This window comes from Musa acuminata, chromosome BXJ2-10 (genome assembly GCF_036884655.1).
Source record: "Musa acuminata AAA Group cultivar baxijiao chromosome BXJ2-10, Cavendish_Baxijiao_AAA, whole genome shotgun sequence".
NCBI lineage: Eukaryota > Viridiplantae > Streptophyta > Magnoliopsida > Zingiberales > Musaceae > Musa > Musa acuminata.
In genome coordinates this window covers 29,121,510-29,135,473 of record NC_088347.1, presented here as the reverse complement: position 1 = coordinate 29,135,473, position 13,964 = coordinate 29,121,510, and the positions used below count along the sequence as shown (strand labels likewise).

Genomic DNA, 13,964 nt, shown 5'->3' with positions numbered 1-13,964 from the left:
CAACATCACGTTGCTTTCAGATGTCTCTGCGTGTCCACATGAGACCCCCACCCTCTGCGTCCCAAAGGAAAAAGTTGGGAGGACACACACAAATATGGTGGTGATGTCTTTTAGCGAAAGAGATGTGTGAGCTCGGCACCCCACCCCCCCATCCGATGTCTCAGACTGGTGGGGAGGGTGTGGAGGAATCCTCCACCAAAAGCAAAGAAACAAAGCTGGTGAGGATGGATGGCAATTAACCGGAGGAGGAGGAGAAGAAGGGGGCTCCACCCCCATTGGCATCTCAAGTGTTAGGAATGTCTCACATCAATCAAAGCTCTTTCTTATTCTTAGGTAAAGACTTTGATATCTGGCCTTGTCAAGCAACCTAGAATTGAGTGTCTGCACTGCCCAAACACCACCAGCTGCGTACTTTTGGCATGTGGGTTCAGAATTAGCTGCCTGCTGCCTCAATTTTCTTTTGTCTTGAATCATGGACCAGTGCTTGATCTAGATCTGGACCAGTGCTTCAAGTGTACAAAACGGTACTCTGCAACAGATTATAAAATAAGAAAGATAAATGTAAGAATTTGGCTTCAGTGTTCACAGATTTGAACATGTTGTTTAATGTGTTTTTACTTCATTTGTTTGTCGATTAATCATCATCACCATCACTCGAATGTACTCTTTTTTTTTTCTCGTGTAGTTAAAAACCATAGGCAAGGTGAACCTCATGACCAAAGATATTAATCGATCAGCAGCCACAAGGAAACTTTATTCTTCGTGCAAAGATGTGATTTGAGACACAAAATTATATTCCACGTATCCACTTTCCTTTTGCTTCAAATCAAAGCAACAAGCAGAGTCAGGAACGAGACTTATAGTATGCCAATGAGCAGCAGCATATTAAAACAAGAGCTTAGCTGTGTTTGGCAAAAGATAAGTCGTAGCAGCCTCTTCCACGCATCAGGAAATCAACAAAAGTTGGCTAAGCTACCATGTGTGTCACAAAGATTAGCCTGTGAACATATGGGAACAACAGTATGATGCTGGTTGTTGTGGGTCCATGTCATGTCCTCGGATGATATAATAGAATGAAGTGAAGTGCCCGCCCACAAAAGGCCAAGTCTTAGACGATCACCACATTTCCATGCTTATTAGGACCACAAGGAGTGCAGGATACAAGGAAATGGGGACAGTTGCAGGATTCAGTGGGTGATAATGTATGTAATGAGTGAGGACTAACAGTGGATGGGGACAATAATTGCTGCAGGGGAGGGTGTGTGAGCTGGGAGGAGGTTGGGGGATATCTTTCAGACTAAAAATGACAAAAGAGGCAGGCATGATTGTGTGAAATGGAGAGGGGAACAACTCACAGAGGCAGCAGCACTTGAAAGCAACTTGTGTTGAAACCTTCTCCAAAACCACACACAAAAACAAAAGCAAAAGCTACTGATTACTCTGAGTGCATCATCACTTCCCAACTCTTCAAATTGTTGCCAATTTAGTACTAGAGTTGCAACATCCCATGCTCCCAAGTTTTGCCAGATGAGATAGAATGATAGAGAGAGAGAGAGAGAGACTTATCAGGATGACCACTACCACTTGTTCTTCTTGAATTGTCTCAAACTTATGTGAACAAGTAGGGTATTACGATATACAAGTAGGATATTTTACATGATAACAAAAAAGAGCTTCACCACCTACCAAGATATGTGTCATCGCTTGATAATTAACAAGTGACCTGCATCTGTGGATGTCGTCCTTAATGATTAGTGGTGGATTCGGTTGCTTGATGACCGTCCTCCTCGCACGGGAGCAGTTGTCCTACATCAACGTTGCTCGCTGGTACGGAGGTCCCTTTCGTGTGCCCCAAGTATAACACCTACTCAGTGCAATAATGTGGAATGAAACACTTTTAACTAGTGATATTTATTTATTTAGCTATTCTCTATATTTATCTTTTTTTTTCTTCTTATTATACTAGAAAGATTTTCTCATGTGGACGAGTTCTAAAATTAAATTCCTTTTTAGGTTTTTTTTTATATTTTAAATTGTATCTCCTGATAAAATAATTGGATACATTATAAGTCTATTTTAAAAAATAATATAATTAATATAAAAAGTTTTAAAATTATTTATTTAAAATTATATTTTTATTTTTTTTATTATAATGGTTTTGATTAGACTTATGCTACTTTCCATATCTCCGTCAAAATACTATAAATTTATTCAAAACTCATAATTTAAACCTTATAAATTGTCCTCCCCAAGATATTTATGGCAAACTAACACTAATCGCTTTAAAAAAATCTAAAAAATAGGACTTCGTTTTCTTGGGAATTGACCTTTTATCATTAATTATAATTGACTCTGTTTAAGTGGATGCGTGTGGCCCTCTGCAACGTCAGCATCGTCTTCCGTCCCGCTCTGTCTTGTCTTCTTTCCGCCTTATTCTACATCTCATGAATGCAAAGATATCCTCTTCCCACGTCAAAAGTATGTCGACAGTGCCCCAAATATATCCTCTTCTCGGCCGCCACTGATATGAACTCTATCCACCATTTTATTAGCAGCTTCACATCGTCATCATCTTCCTCTCGCGCTTATCCCTTACTACATATAATATCTATATTCCGCCACTGTGACAGATCTCACATGTTCCCATGCATCAGAAATGGCCCCCCCATGAACTGTTCACCGTATCTGTTAAACTAATCATACGTGCAGGACTTCTCCACATTGCTGTGATGAGGTGCGTGACTGATGGAGGTGGTCCGTCTCTCCTCTCCTCCTCGAGGGGGCAAGAGTCATGGCCATTGGCATCCTCACCCTCCGATTAGGGCACGCAGGGCTGCCTTTTCCGGTGCAGACGGGTCTTGGTTCGTGGCTACCGGCCAAACTCCTCTTTATCTGCAGCACGTTCCCGTTGTCTGCTTGCTCGAGTCCCAGAATCTCATCCTGTTCTTGATACTCTTTCCATCTCCCCATGGGAAGAACAGTATCAGCCGCAGCAGTTCTTCACCATGTAGTTTTAACGCACGGCCAAGAGAAGAACAGGTGGCGTGCGCTTCATGACGGTGGAAGAGAGGGGGATGAGCACGATAATGGCACTGTGGAGAGACAGTGACGACCATGCCACCTTCGTGTACACGACAAAACGAGATGGAGACATGATGCGGAGCAGAGAAAAGGTTCCCCATCACATGCGTGCGCACCGAGTCGGGCCAGCCATCTCTTGCACTGTAGATCGCAGAATACAGAACCAAACCGACCATAAGTCTCTTACTGCTCCTCGACAACGAGTGGCCCTTCTTCCGGATCGGATCTCGGTGTGCCTGAGGCTGCTGCCACCTTGCAAAGTCCCGTGCCGTGTGGGTGTCAGCGATGCCGTCAATAGACTATCCACTTGGACTCGGGCATCTGCAGGCTAACCCGACGAGAATGATGGATGAGACCGTCGCTGATTCCGAGGAGGAGATATAAAAAGGAGCAGATGTTGTGTAGTGGGAGCGGCATCTCTAGTTGGGACGTTGGGAACTCTTTCTTCGGCCTCGCGGAGTTTGGTTCTCTCATGTTTCGTTGGGAATATGCCTCCCATGTGGGCGCACACCACCCGTCTCATACGTCGTAATTATTGTGAGAGAAGAATTCCACGGGATAATTATGCACTGCCGAGGCATGAAAGAGAAGGCACCCAAGTTGTGTCAAAATCTTTTGGTGCAAGCAATAAAGTCTGTCGCTGTCGCTGTCGCTGTCGCTGTCACTACCACTGCTACTGCCTTAAGGTCCGAAGCCATGAAAAGAGCATATATCTTGCTTCGCTTGGATGAGGCGGGACCACACAGCCAACACCACGAAACAAGCGAGTGTGATCCCCTGGAATTGGGTGGGGATGGCGACAGCCCAAATTCCAACACAAGTAAAGCTCACAGGGAGGGAGAAAAGGTTCTTTTCCATGGACGAAGGTTGTGGGATTCCAAGCAGACTTGTGCATTTATTTTTGGTGCCTTTCAGGGCAGTGGCTCTGCTCTGCCTCGGCGAGATTAAAGAAAGAAAAGCTGTGGCCTCAAGCTTCCTGATGACAAAAAACTTGGAGAAAGAAAAGCTACAGAACACCAGGCAAGATAGGTCAACTGATCTCCATGTTCAAACAAGTCGGCCAAGCTGCAGGGACCCAACAACACCATCCAACACGTTATTATTATTATTATTATTATTATTATGGTTATGTCATCAAATCCAAACAAAGCCAAAAGCATTTGATGATGACTGATCCCCACCCCCGAGAAAAAGGGGGAAAAAAAAAAGTCTGTGCAGGCAACGCCGGTGAAGGGAGAGAGGTAGGTGGGGCACCAGGTGAGAAGTAAATGCTTGTTTAATAACATGCTTGGGTGAATCGGAGGCATCAGATAAAGATAAAGGTCGCTCCTTTGTCTTTGTCCACCGAGCCATGACAAAGGAGCGGAGTAGGTCTTTGATTACTTGGCCCTGTGGGAGAGGATCCTGCTTTCTCCCCTACTGCACATGACATGAGCAACTACAATGAGTTTGAGTGGAAGCACAGGTGCAAAGAATATGGGTTTAGGTCTGGGAAAGCCTAAACTAAGATAAGAGTGAAGAAGATATGACATGGAAAAGGATAGGTGGGATTTATTGTTGACTTTAAGACTATTTAAATCAAAACATCGTTAGATCCCTGCATAATTTTTTTAATAGATGAGCAACATCGAAAGGTGTGGCTCTCATGTATGACTTTAACATCGAGGGGTTGGAGCCCAACAACAGCGACGTAATGAAATGTGGACATGACATGAGCCTTTAGAACTTAATCCACGAATACGAGTCAAAATACTAATTATTTCAAAGGGAATAGAGGTGACATCCAACAATGAAGAAACGCAAAGCAATAATGACAATAGTCACAGCGCCATCATATGCTTGGCAGATCACCATCACGCCACCGATCACCCACCCCTTTCGGCAAACGCTCTCGTGAGCACCACAATTCCGTGTCTCCGAGAAGTAACGGCTATTGGTTCTCCTCCCCACCTCATCTCAGGGATACATGAAGAACCAAATACCAAAGTGGAAGCACACTGTTCAAACGCTTCACCTTTTACCGCTAACTATCACGTTGTTCTACCTCTTCACAACCACGCATCCGGTCCCCCTCATCACGTTTTACCGCGTACTATTACATCTGCAGCCTATTCTAAAGCTTATTAATAGTTAATAAGTAGATGAAAGAGAAGAGAAGCAATGAGAAGAGAATTGGGTGGCCTCCATTACTGCATCTGATCGTGTGTGCAGTTACTTAGAGAGGAGAAGAAACCTTTCATCGAAAGCCTATCAGTACGCGATCCATACACAGAAGCGGCAACGTGCGATAACCGTCGCCCAGCAAAAAGAAGAATTCCCTACCAAAAACCAAAATGTAAAGAACGATATGAACAAATTCGACCGGTCCGACGGCCCGCACGAACCGCCACCAAAAAGAAAACCCCAACGAACCGCCTTCCGCTGCTGCGTCCGACGCCATCAGCACATGAAGACTTGGAGGTAGGCGTTCTTGGCGGAACCGCAGACGGGGCACGCGTCGGCCTTGGTCTCGCAGTCTTTGCAGAGGCAAAGGTGCCGGCAGGGGAGGAGCAGGATGGAGACGTCCCGCTCCCCGCATGCCTTGCAGGACCTCCGCCACGTGGCGACCTCCGAATCCGCCGCCGGAGCCGCGGCAGCGTCGAACTCGAAGCAGCACGACTGGGCGTCGTCGGCCGGGAAGCCACCGCCCTCGCTGTCGTCGTGACCACCGCGGCCTGCGGCCCCGGACGCGCCCTGGAGTAGGACCTGTTCCAGGTTCGTCCGCAGGTTGCACACGATGGTTTCGTTGTTCTTGGCCATGGCGAACCATATCTGGATCTCTTCGCTCAACTGCCGCACCTTCTCCTCCAACTCTGCGTTCCGTCGCGTCGCCATCAGTAACTCGGCTTCCTTCTCCATCAAGCGCTTCGCCACCTGCTGCTCCAACACCGTAAGAAGTGCCCGGCAATGCCTCTTGCGCGCCTCCTCTAATCCAGTCCGCAGCCTCTCGTTCTGTTGAGGTCGGTTACAGATGATGATTAATTTCAAGATAAAATAGTCGATTCAAGAAATAAAGCAACAACGGATATAGATGGAAGGTATTGGATAGGGAGATACCTGCAAGCGGACGAGGGCGTCGATTTCCGTATTCTGTTGAAAGAGAAGGGAGACGAGATCGCAAGGGGGAGGGGGGGCGGCATGCGACGACGAAACGTGCCGACCGCTGGTAGAAGTAGCGCCGGACTCGATTGACCGGCTATGGGGGAGTCCGACGGAGAAAGTCTGGGCGGCAGTGGGCTTCACCGGGACCGCCGTCGCGTTAGGGTACCGGAACAGCGTCGAGAGGGCAGGGTTGTGCAGACCAGGCAGCACCATGGACTCCTCCCGCGACCGCTTCCTGCACCCTGAGGCATTGCACGTGAGCTCGCTCTGGCGGTCGCTGAACACCCCCGCGTTGTTCAAGATTTGTCGCTGCTGCTCCCCTGCATCACCCACAATGACGGTTGCAATCAGCGATCCCATCACACCGCGGTCTGGAAGCAAGAAAGCCGAGAAAGGCTAGAAAGGGAGGCTCACCTGTGCCAAGGTTGTTGCCATGGAGTTGCAGGAGATCGCGAGGCTCTTGCATCATCAGAGGGTCATCCAGCGCACCGCTCCTTGCTCTGCTACCAACCACAGCACCAAACGAAGGAAGGAACAGGGCATGAGAGGAAGAGGGATGGATCTTAAATGGAAGAGAGCGGGATAAGGAATCCAAGAGAAGCGCTCCAAGAAGGGGCAAGGAGAAGCGCTGATGGCTCACCGGTAGCGGAAATCGGGGGAGAAGGCGTTGGCGGGATACTGGGCTCGCACGGCCATCACTGCCAGATCCGAAACCCCCCCACCCCACAACCACGACGATTTCGGTTGCTACGGGCGTCGCTTCTTCTTATGGTCAGAGCGCGCGTTGGGAGCGGGTTGAGGGCGAGGGAAGGATGAGCGAACCAAATGGCGTGGGACAAGAATGGGCGTGGCACATATATATTGTGTTTGGGTCTCTCTCTCTCTCTATGTATATGTATATATATCATCCGAGAGAGAGAAAGAGGAAGAGAGGGGTCCACGTAGGAAAAAGACGCAAGCCACAAACCAAAATAAACTAAACGCATATACAAACCATAATAGCTGCCTGAGAAAACGAACCGACACTATTTTATGGGCAGTGACAATCTCATTATAAGGCACGCAGGCAAATCGGGCATATATGGGGGTTTGAATGGGTTATTAAATCCATGTTTTATATCTGTTGCAGCTATTCTTCGATTTCAATCAATTGACGGAGTGAGAGGGGGTCGGTTATTTAGTAATAGGAGGAGGAGACGTAGCTGCGGATATGAATGCGGCAATGGACGGTCAAATCTGGCGTTGCAACGGGGCTCGGACGGGGATGCGGAGACGCCCGCAACGCACAGCCAGCGAATCCTCCCCCCTCCCCCCTCCCCCCTCCCCCCTCTGTCACGGAAGTGGGTGGGAGGAAACGAGATCCTCATGCCTGCCGTCGGAATCGGTTGACGGGGGACGAGTACATCAACAGCCAGATATAAATTTCCCAAGCCATATATATATATATATATATATCCACATGTCCACCCGGGAAAAAGCTAGGACAGGAAAATAAAGTATGGTCGCACCCGTTCTCTTAATGGAGTCCGATCCCCCCCTCCCTTTTTCTTTTGACTGAGGGGGGAGATTCCATGTATCAGATCAATCTCACTTTAGCATATTGTCATACATGTCATCGGCAACTTTGGGTCGACGCTCCTGTGTGTTTTGTCTCGTCCGTCCCCACCGACGACGACGTCTGCTTCCGTCCAGCTGGACCACCATAACACGCGAGGGAGCACCGGTGCCCGCCGCATCCCCCCATGGGAATAACGTGACAACCGAGGCACAGGTAAGAGACCACATCCGAGGGTAGCCTCATAATTACGACGCACCACCCTCGCCCTCTTCTCCACCGTGTTTTGCTTGGTACCAAAAATACTCGGTGCTATGATGAAGATGATTCATGGTCCTGAGGAGTCGTACCACTACGAGATACAAGGAACGCAGAGGGAAGTCACCTGCAACGCTATGCACCGGGGACAGCGTTGTTAGTGTCGGGACTGTTGCGAGAAACGACCGCTGACAGCAGTGTCCCCCTCCAACGCATGTCAAGCCAGAGAGGGGACCTCACTCCCCCCACCCCCGCGCAAGTCCGTACTTTGTAGCGCTGCTCGAAAAGGGATCTCTGAGGGCGCTCAGTTTCTTATTTTGCCTTTGTAATTTTTCTCCGGCGTGGGAGCAGTAGAATTCCAGCAAAATCCACTGTTATCAAGAACCGATGAGCAAAGTCAAGCGGGGGGGCCGCTGCATCGTGCACTGTGCACCGAGCCCAGTGTGACCGCAAGTGAGTTCAATAGTTACGGACGCGTTCGCCTCGGGCGGCACGCACGGCGGTGCCCGGTGCCCCAAAGGAGGAGTTGGGCGCGTCGAACGAGGAAAAGCCACGGGGATTACGTTTCTTGGTCTGGCGGGCAGTAGTAACACAAGTGAACGACGCAGTCTCGCCTGAATTGTTATTGTCATCAAATCATATCGTATCTGCAACGCCTCATCCCTCCCCTCCCCTTTCCCGTCATCCCTGGCCTTACCTTCCCATTCCATAAACAGTATCACCATGTACCTGATGGGCCTTTTTCCATTAATGGCGCCTCTGCTGCTGCTGCTGCTGCTGCTGTCGTCCATAACTATGCAACACCGCAAATGGAGCCTACGCCTCCTCTGTCGTGCTCCGACCGTCTGCCTAAGCCCAGACGTAGCTGTTAGCTCAGGGTGTCACCATTCTGGCATGATGCAAACAGGTTATCTCGCTCGGTCACAGCTCCCGGGTGAATCAACTTAATGGTGCAAGGTGGAGAGCCTGTCGAGAGAGAGAGAGAGAGTCTGTACTCAGTCTCTTGTCGCCATCACCTCTCCTGTTGCCTGCTTTTTTAACCCACTCTCCTCTCCCTTCCCCTACAATTTCCCGGACGCAGGAATGCCATGTGAGACACGGCCTTTGAGGTCTTCTCTCGCCGCTTGCTTTCGTACGTGAGAACTGAGTTGAATCTTCCCAGTCTAATAATGACCTTTACATGTGTTTGATTCGATAAAACACAGAAACGAGAACACGTTCTTCTATGACTTGTGCATCTCTCCCACGCCGAAGCATCGTAGCAAACGCTGCAAACCAATACGACGATAACAACAACAGCAACCTACGGACTTCGATTCTCGACGGATAGAGATTTCATTGACTTCGTGGCCAACGTTTGCGTTCTAGATTTGCTCCACCGTTGACTACAGCTAGCTGCTTATTGATGCAAACAAGGGACCGAATCTTTACCGGGCGATGTGACACTTTTAGATCGGATAAACACGATTTTGATCTCGAAAGTAGTTTTCAATGAAAAAGATTGACGATGTGGTGATGATTATGTAGTTAGAAGACTTTGATGCTAGAAGAAATATAATTATAAAATATAATATTTACTTAAATCCACACAGAAAAATCAAGATTTTCATCGAACTCCTATTATACTTTTAGATCATATAAATCCGATGTTGTGATTTAGATGTTATGTTTGGTTAAAGGTCTTAGTTAAATTACGAGTCCAGTTTCAGTCAAAGCTAAACTCTTCATTTGGCCGTTCTATAATCAAAGCTAAATTATGAGATTGATTTAGTAACAAAATGAGAAAAAATAGATAAGTTTGAGATATTATAAGATGATAGAATTATTATTCACTCTAAACTACGGATCGACAATATGTACATAGAAAAAAGTCCGTGAGGTTAAACTCTCTCTTCACTATACTTTAAATAACATTAAAGGGAGGGACATCGAGAGCTCGATGCTATCTCTCGAAACCACATTTTGGATGTTTACAATTGTCTTACATGCGAAATTATCACACGTAAAAAAAAAAAAATCAATTTTTTCATCGAATCGAGACGATTGACCACCGGGACAACAATCGATAACGAGAGCTATCATAAGTGATCAATATAAATATAAGCTTTTAATTACTAATATTTTATCTTATTTTTACGATTCTTGATAAATTATTGATTAACTCTAAACTTATAATAATGATAATAACAACGATAAAATCGTAACTCTTATTTGTTTGGGATCGATCACATGAATCTTTCATCATCATTTAGATAAGTTCGAAATACTTAAATATTTATTTATAATATTTATTAATTTTTTTAATATTTTTTATATCATTAATATTAATTATTTTATCTTTTCTGATCATTGCATTCAAAGATTTTTCGGTACACTCTAAACCTACTCCAACAATAGCTTTAGGTGAACGACCTACCTACATTTTTGATGCACGATATTTGACTTGGGGAAGAAAAGGAACGCCATAAGAATTGCTTGGAACACCCAATGAAACTATACGAAGGCGAGAAGAATGTCCCCACCCAACCACTTCACCTTCCCCATCTTCCCAACATACATAAATGGGCACAAAAGTCGCCGGGCGAAAGAAAGTTCACCGTATTGGTATTCGTCGTCGTCGTCGTCTCGGAATCCATGTCGCATTCCACCACCCACCATTTCAAGTGGGTGGACCTCCAACATCTTCTATTTTTATGTTTTTGTCTTCTTTGATGTCGGACTCGCCGTAGTCTTCCCCATTCGAACTCCGATTGGAATTGAGACAGAGGGACACGTCTCAGAAAACATGGATGTGCATGCACTGAGGTTTTCTAAGCACATCATTCATTGTCAACTTAGATAACATACTAAGCACATCTTGAAAGATGAGTTGATGGAACATTTGACTCGATAACATTTAGGTTATATGCTAATCAGATGATGACATCATTATTAATGAACATAGGATCATGCCACGGTTAATAATATAGTGATCATATCTCATCTATAAAACTAATTATGAGGATTTTTTATTATTTATTTTTTGTAAAAAAAATGTTTACATTTTGCTGGTAACGATTATGTGGTATTGAATATCACGACCCGAGTCTAATGGGCTAACTAGTCTATCAACTTTGTTTAATCTAAACCACTAATTAAAATGATAATAGTATACTTATAAATCAATTTTAATATTATTCGTTTTTGATGTGGAACTAATCAGGAGTGTTACACATAACCCAGAGCATGTCCTAATATAGTGCACGTGCTATTTCCTACTCGAGTCTCCTCATCACGCTCAAATACTAGATGATACCAAATATCAAAACTCGAGTCTCATGGGTTAATTAGACTATCAACTTCGTTTGATTTAAACCATTAATCAAAATATTTAAGTTGAATTGATAATGAATAAACTTTTATATATATATATATATGTATATGTATATATATATATATATATATGTATATATATATATATATATATGTATATATATATATATGTATATGTATATATATATATATGTATATGTATATATATATATATATATGTATATATATATATATATATATATATATATATATATATATGTCACTAGGATACGTGTCAATCGACTTTACTAAGAAGCAGCAATGAATGTAACGATTGCATCCTTAGAAAAAAACAATAACCCCACGGAGCCCACAGCCTCCTCACAGGATAGGATACGGTCGTCTTCCCCTCGAGAAGTGCGGGAAGAACCGGCAGGCAGGTGTTGGAGAAGGACAAAGGAACGTATACCGACGAGCGCCACAGCCAAAACAGAGAGGCAGGGATTCTGTCAGAAGCATCATGGAAGAACCAAATAAGTTACCGAGGTTGCCTCCCGTTCCGATTCCGGGAGATGGGTTGCTTCCCAGTCGTCGCCAACCATGCCAGACCAAACGCTGCACCGCCCACCCCCGCCATTACCTTAACCTCGCCATCCATCATCACCTATCGCCGTTGTCGATGATGCATCCACAGTCGATGACAGACAAGAGGAGGTGATTCCCTTCAGCTCTTTTCGCAGCAGCGTGGCAGACAGCAACGTTGACCTCAAACTCTTTTGGCACGTAGTTGAAAACAAGCTAAAGTTTGACCAGTCAACAACATTTTCCAGGTGTCAATTTTTTTCTTTCGTTTAATTAAAAAAAAGAAGGTTTCTAATCTAACCCCCTTTTTTTTAATTATTTATAATCTTATTTTTTTAATATTTTTTAAAATATATCTTTGCAAACGACTCATCATCTTTCTTTTCTTTTCTTCTCCCGACAAACAATATCGAACGAGCATAAATGTCCTCTTGTTCTTGTTCCGCAATGGAGTGACAAGAAACGATGTCGATGCCAACGATAAAATAAAGGGTTATAGGAATAAAGATATGATTGATAACAAAGAGTTCGTAAATAATAAAATTATATTTTATTATTTTTTGAAATATTAGCTATAGCGAAAGGGTTGGCAATAGCGAATTCGGAGTTGCCAATACCAATAGCAAGCTTCTTAAACAATACTTTCCATATACGTACATCCACAATTGGTGAACCAAAAGCCAACGTCACCATATGAAAGAACCAAGTTAAAGAAGGGTGGGTAGATAGTTAAAACTGACCAAGAAATCAAAAGTCCTGACGAGTTCGATATGTATCGACAGCTTTTCAAGTCCCACCAAAACAGTGGCACTTGACATTGAAATCAAACATACTTCTCGAACTACAGAAGCCACTAACTGTGAGTTCAAATACTGACATTTCAAGAGACTATTGCTAATATGTATATCTCCGATCGAGCATAGTGAGCCATACCATTATGAGATTCAACATGTCTGTCAGAAAATATGCGGAATTACAACCATTGCAGAAATAAGTATCAGAGGAAATGCTAATAGATGTTTTACTTGGATCTCTTGACACAAAAAAGAAGAAGAAGAAGAAAGAATCATCTTCTGGAACTCGAGAAGACAATGATGCACAAGACTATAAGAAAACAGGCAGCAAGACATTAAATGATCCATGTTCAGATAGGTCGATATATCTGAGACAGCAATCACTAAATAAAATATCGAAAAAGGAACAACCCTATCGACTACATCAAGAATCGCTTATATGACCTGCTTTAATGAAAAATCATCCCGAATAAAAAGAAATGATACCTATCATGTTATGGTACAAATTCAGCACCAAGTGCTACTATCAATTTCAGTCATAAAAATTACCAAATACTGAGTAGACCTTACTCAGATGACAGGAACAGAAGGTTATGAACAAATGTTTTGATTCTACTAGAACATGTGACCATCAAATACTGAGCTTCGGACCATTGCTTCCATGGAACATCACATGATATAGTCCTTTTAATTTCAAGCTATAGAACAAATTGCTCAAAACAGGTTCCGCTCGGTATCTTTTTAACTTAAGACTATATGATATACAAGCTTTTCTTCTTTGTTTATTTGACTAGGATATCAAGACCGTAGGACACGCGAGCTTGTGCATATTGTACATGCATATAAAGGAACATAACCAACCACATAAAGTGACTAAAATAACAGTAGAAAAGGTGACAACAAAAAGTTTCTATCTATATTAGTGTATGATGAAGATGAATGTCTTACATACATGTTTCCCTTAAATATTTTTCTTACACTTTAAATTTGGATGGCGAAACACATGGTAAAGGCAGAAAAATGCATTCTTATGTTTCATTAAATCCTAACCAAAATACCTAGAACCTCTTCTAGTACTCAATTTAGACTGTCAAACTGATTAACATAGGATATAGAACTATTACTCCCAAGTGATTGAACAACCCTCGAACCTCACAGTCATGCCAAAGTACATTCCCTGTTAACTTACTTTTGTCACCAGATGGGGCCAAGCCTTCAAGCGCAGAAATATAAGAAATAGCATCTGCAAGTATAATCCTCCA

General features: G+C 44.1%; 1 protein-coding gene across 1 annotated transcript; it reads right to left on the bottom strand.

Annotated features, from left to right (window-relative positions):
- Nucleotides 1–5,242: 5,242 nt before the first annotated feature.
- LOC135624980 (BOI-related E3 ubiquitin-protein ligase 1-like) lies at nucleotides 5,243–7,094 on the bottom strand. Its single transcript, XM_065129156.1, has 4 exons — nucleotides 6,863–7,094; nucleotides 6,637–6,722; nucleotides 6,178–6,542; nucleotides 5,243–6,072 (listed from the first exon to the last, which is right to left on the bottom strand). Exons 1-4 carry the CDS (start codon nucleotides 6,916–6,918, stop codon nucleotides 5,521–5,523), a joined length of 1,059 nt encoding a protein of 352 aa, XP_064985228.1. The 5' UTR covers nucleotides 6,919–7,094; the 3' UTR covers nucleotides 5,243–5,520.
- Between the last annotated feature and the right edge of the window lie 6,870 nt (nucleotides 7,095–13,964).

What these genes read in the sequence shown, in the direction of transcription:
- LOC135624980 (XM_065129156.1), bottom strand. Translation starts at nt 6,918, where the DNA reads ATGGCCGTGCGAGCCCAGTATCCCGCCAACGCCTTCTCCCCCGATTTC. An exon ending in TGGCAACAACCTTGGCACAG is followed by an intron (nt 6,543 to 6,636) that starts GTGAGCCTCCCT and finishes TGGGTGATGCAG; the next exon opens with GGGAGCAGCAGCGACAAATC. An exon ending in ACGCCCTCGTCCGCTTGCAG is followed by an intron (nt 6,073 to 6,177) that starts GTATCTCCCTAT and finishes CGACCTCAACAG; the next exon opens with AACGAGAGGCTGCGGACTGG.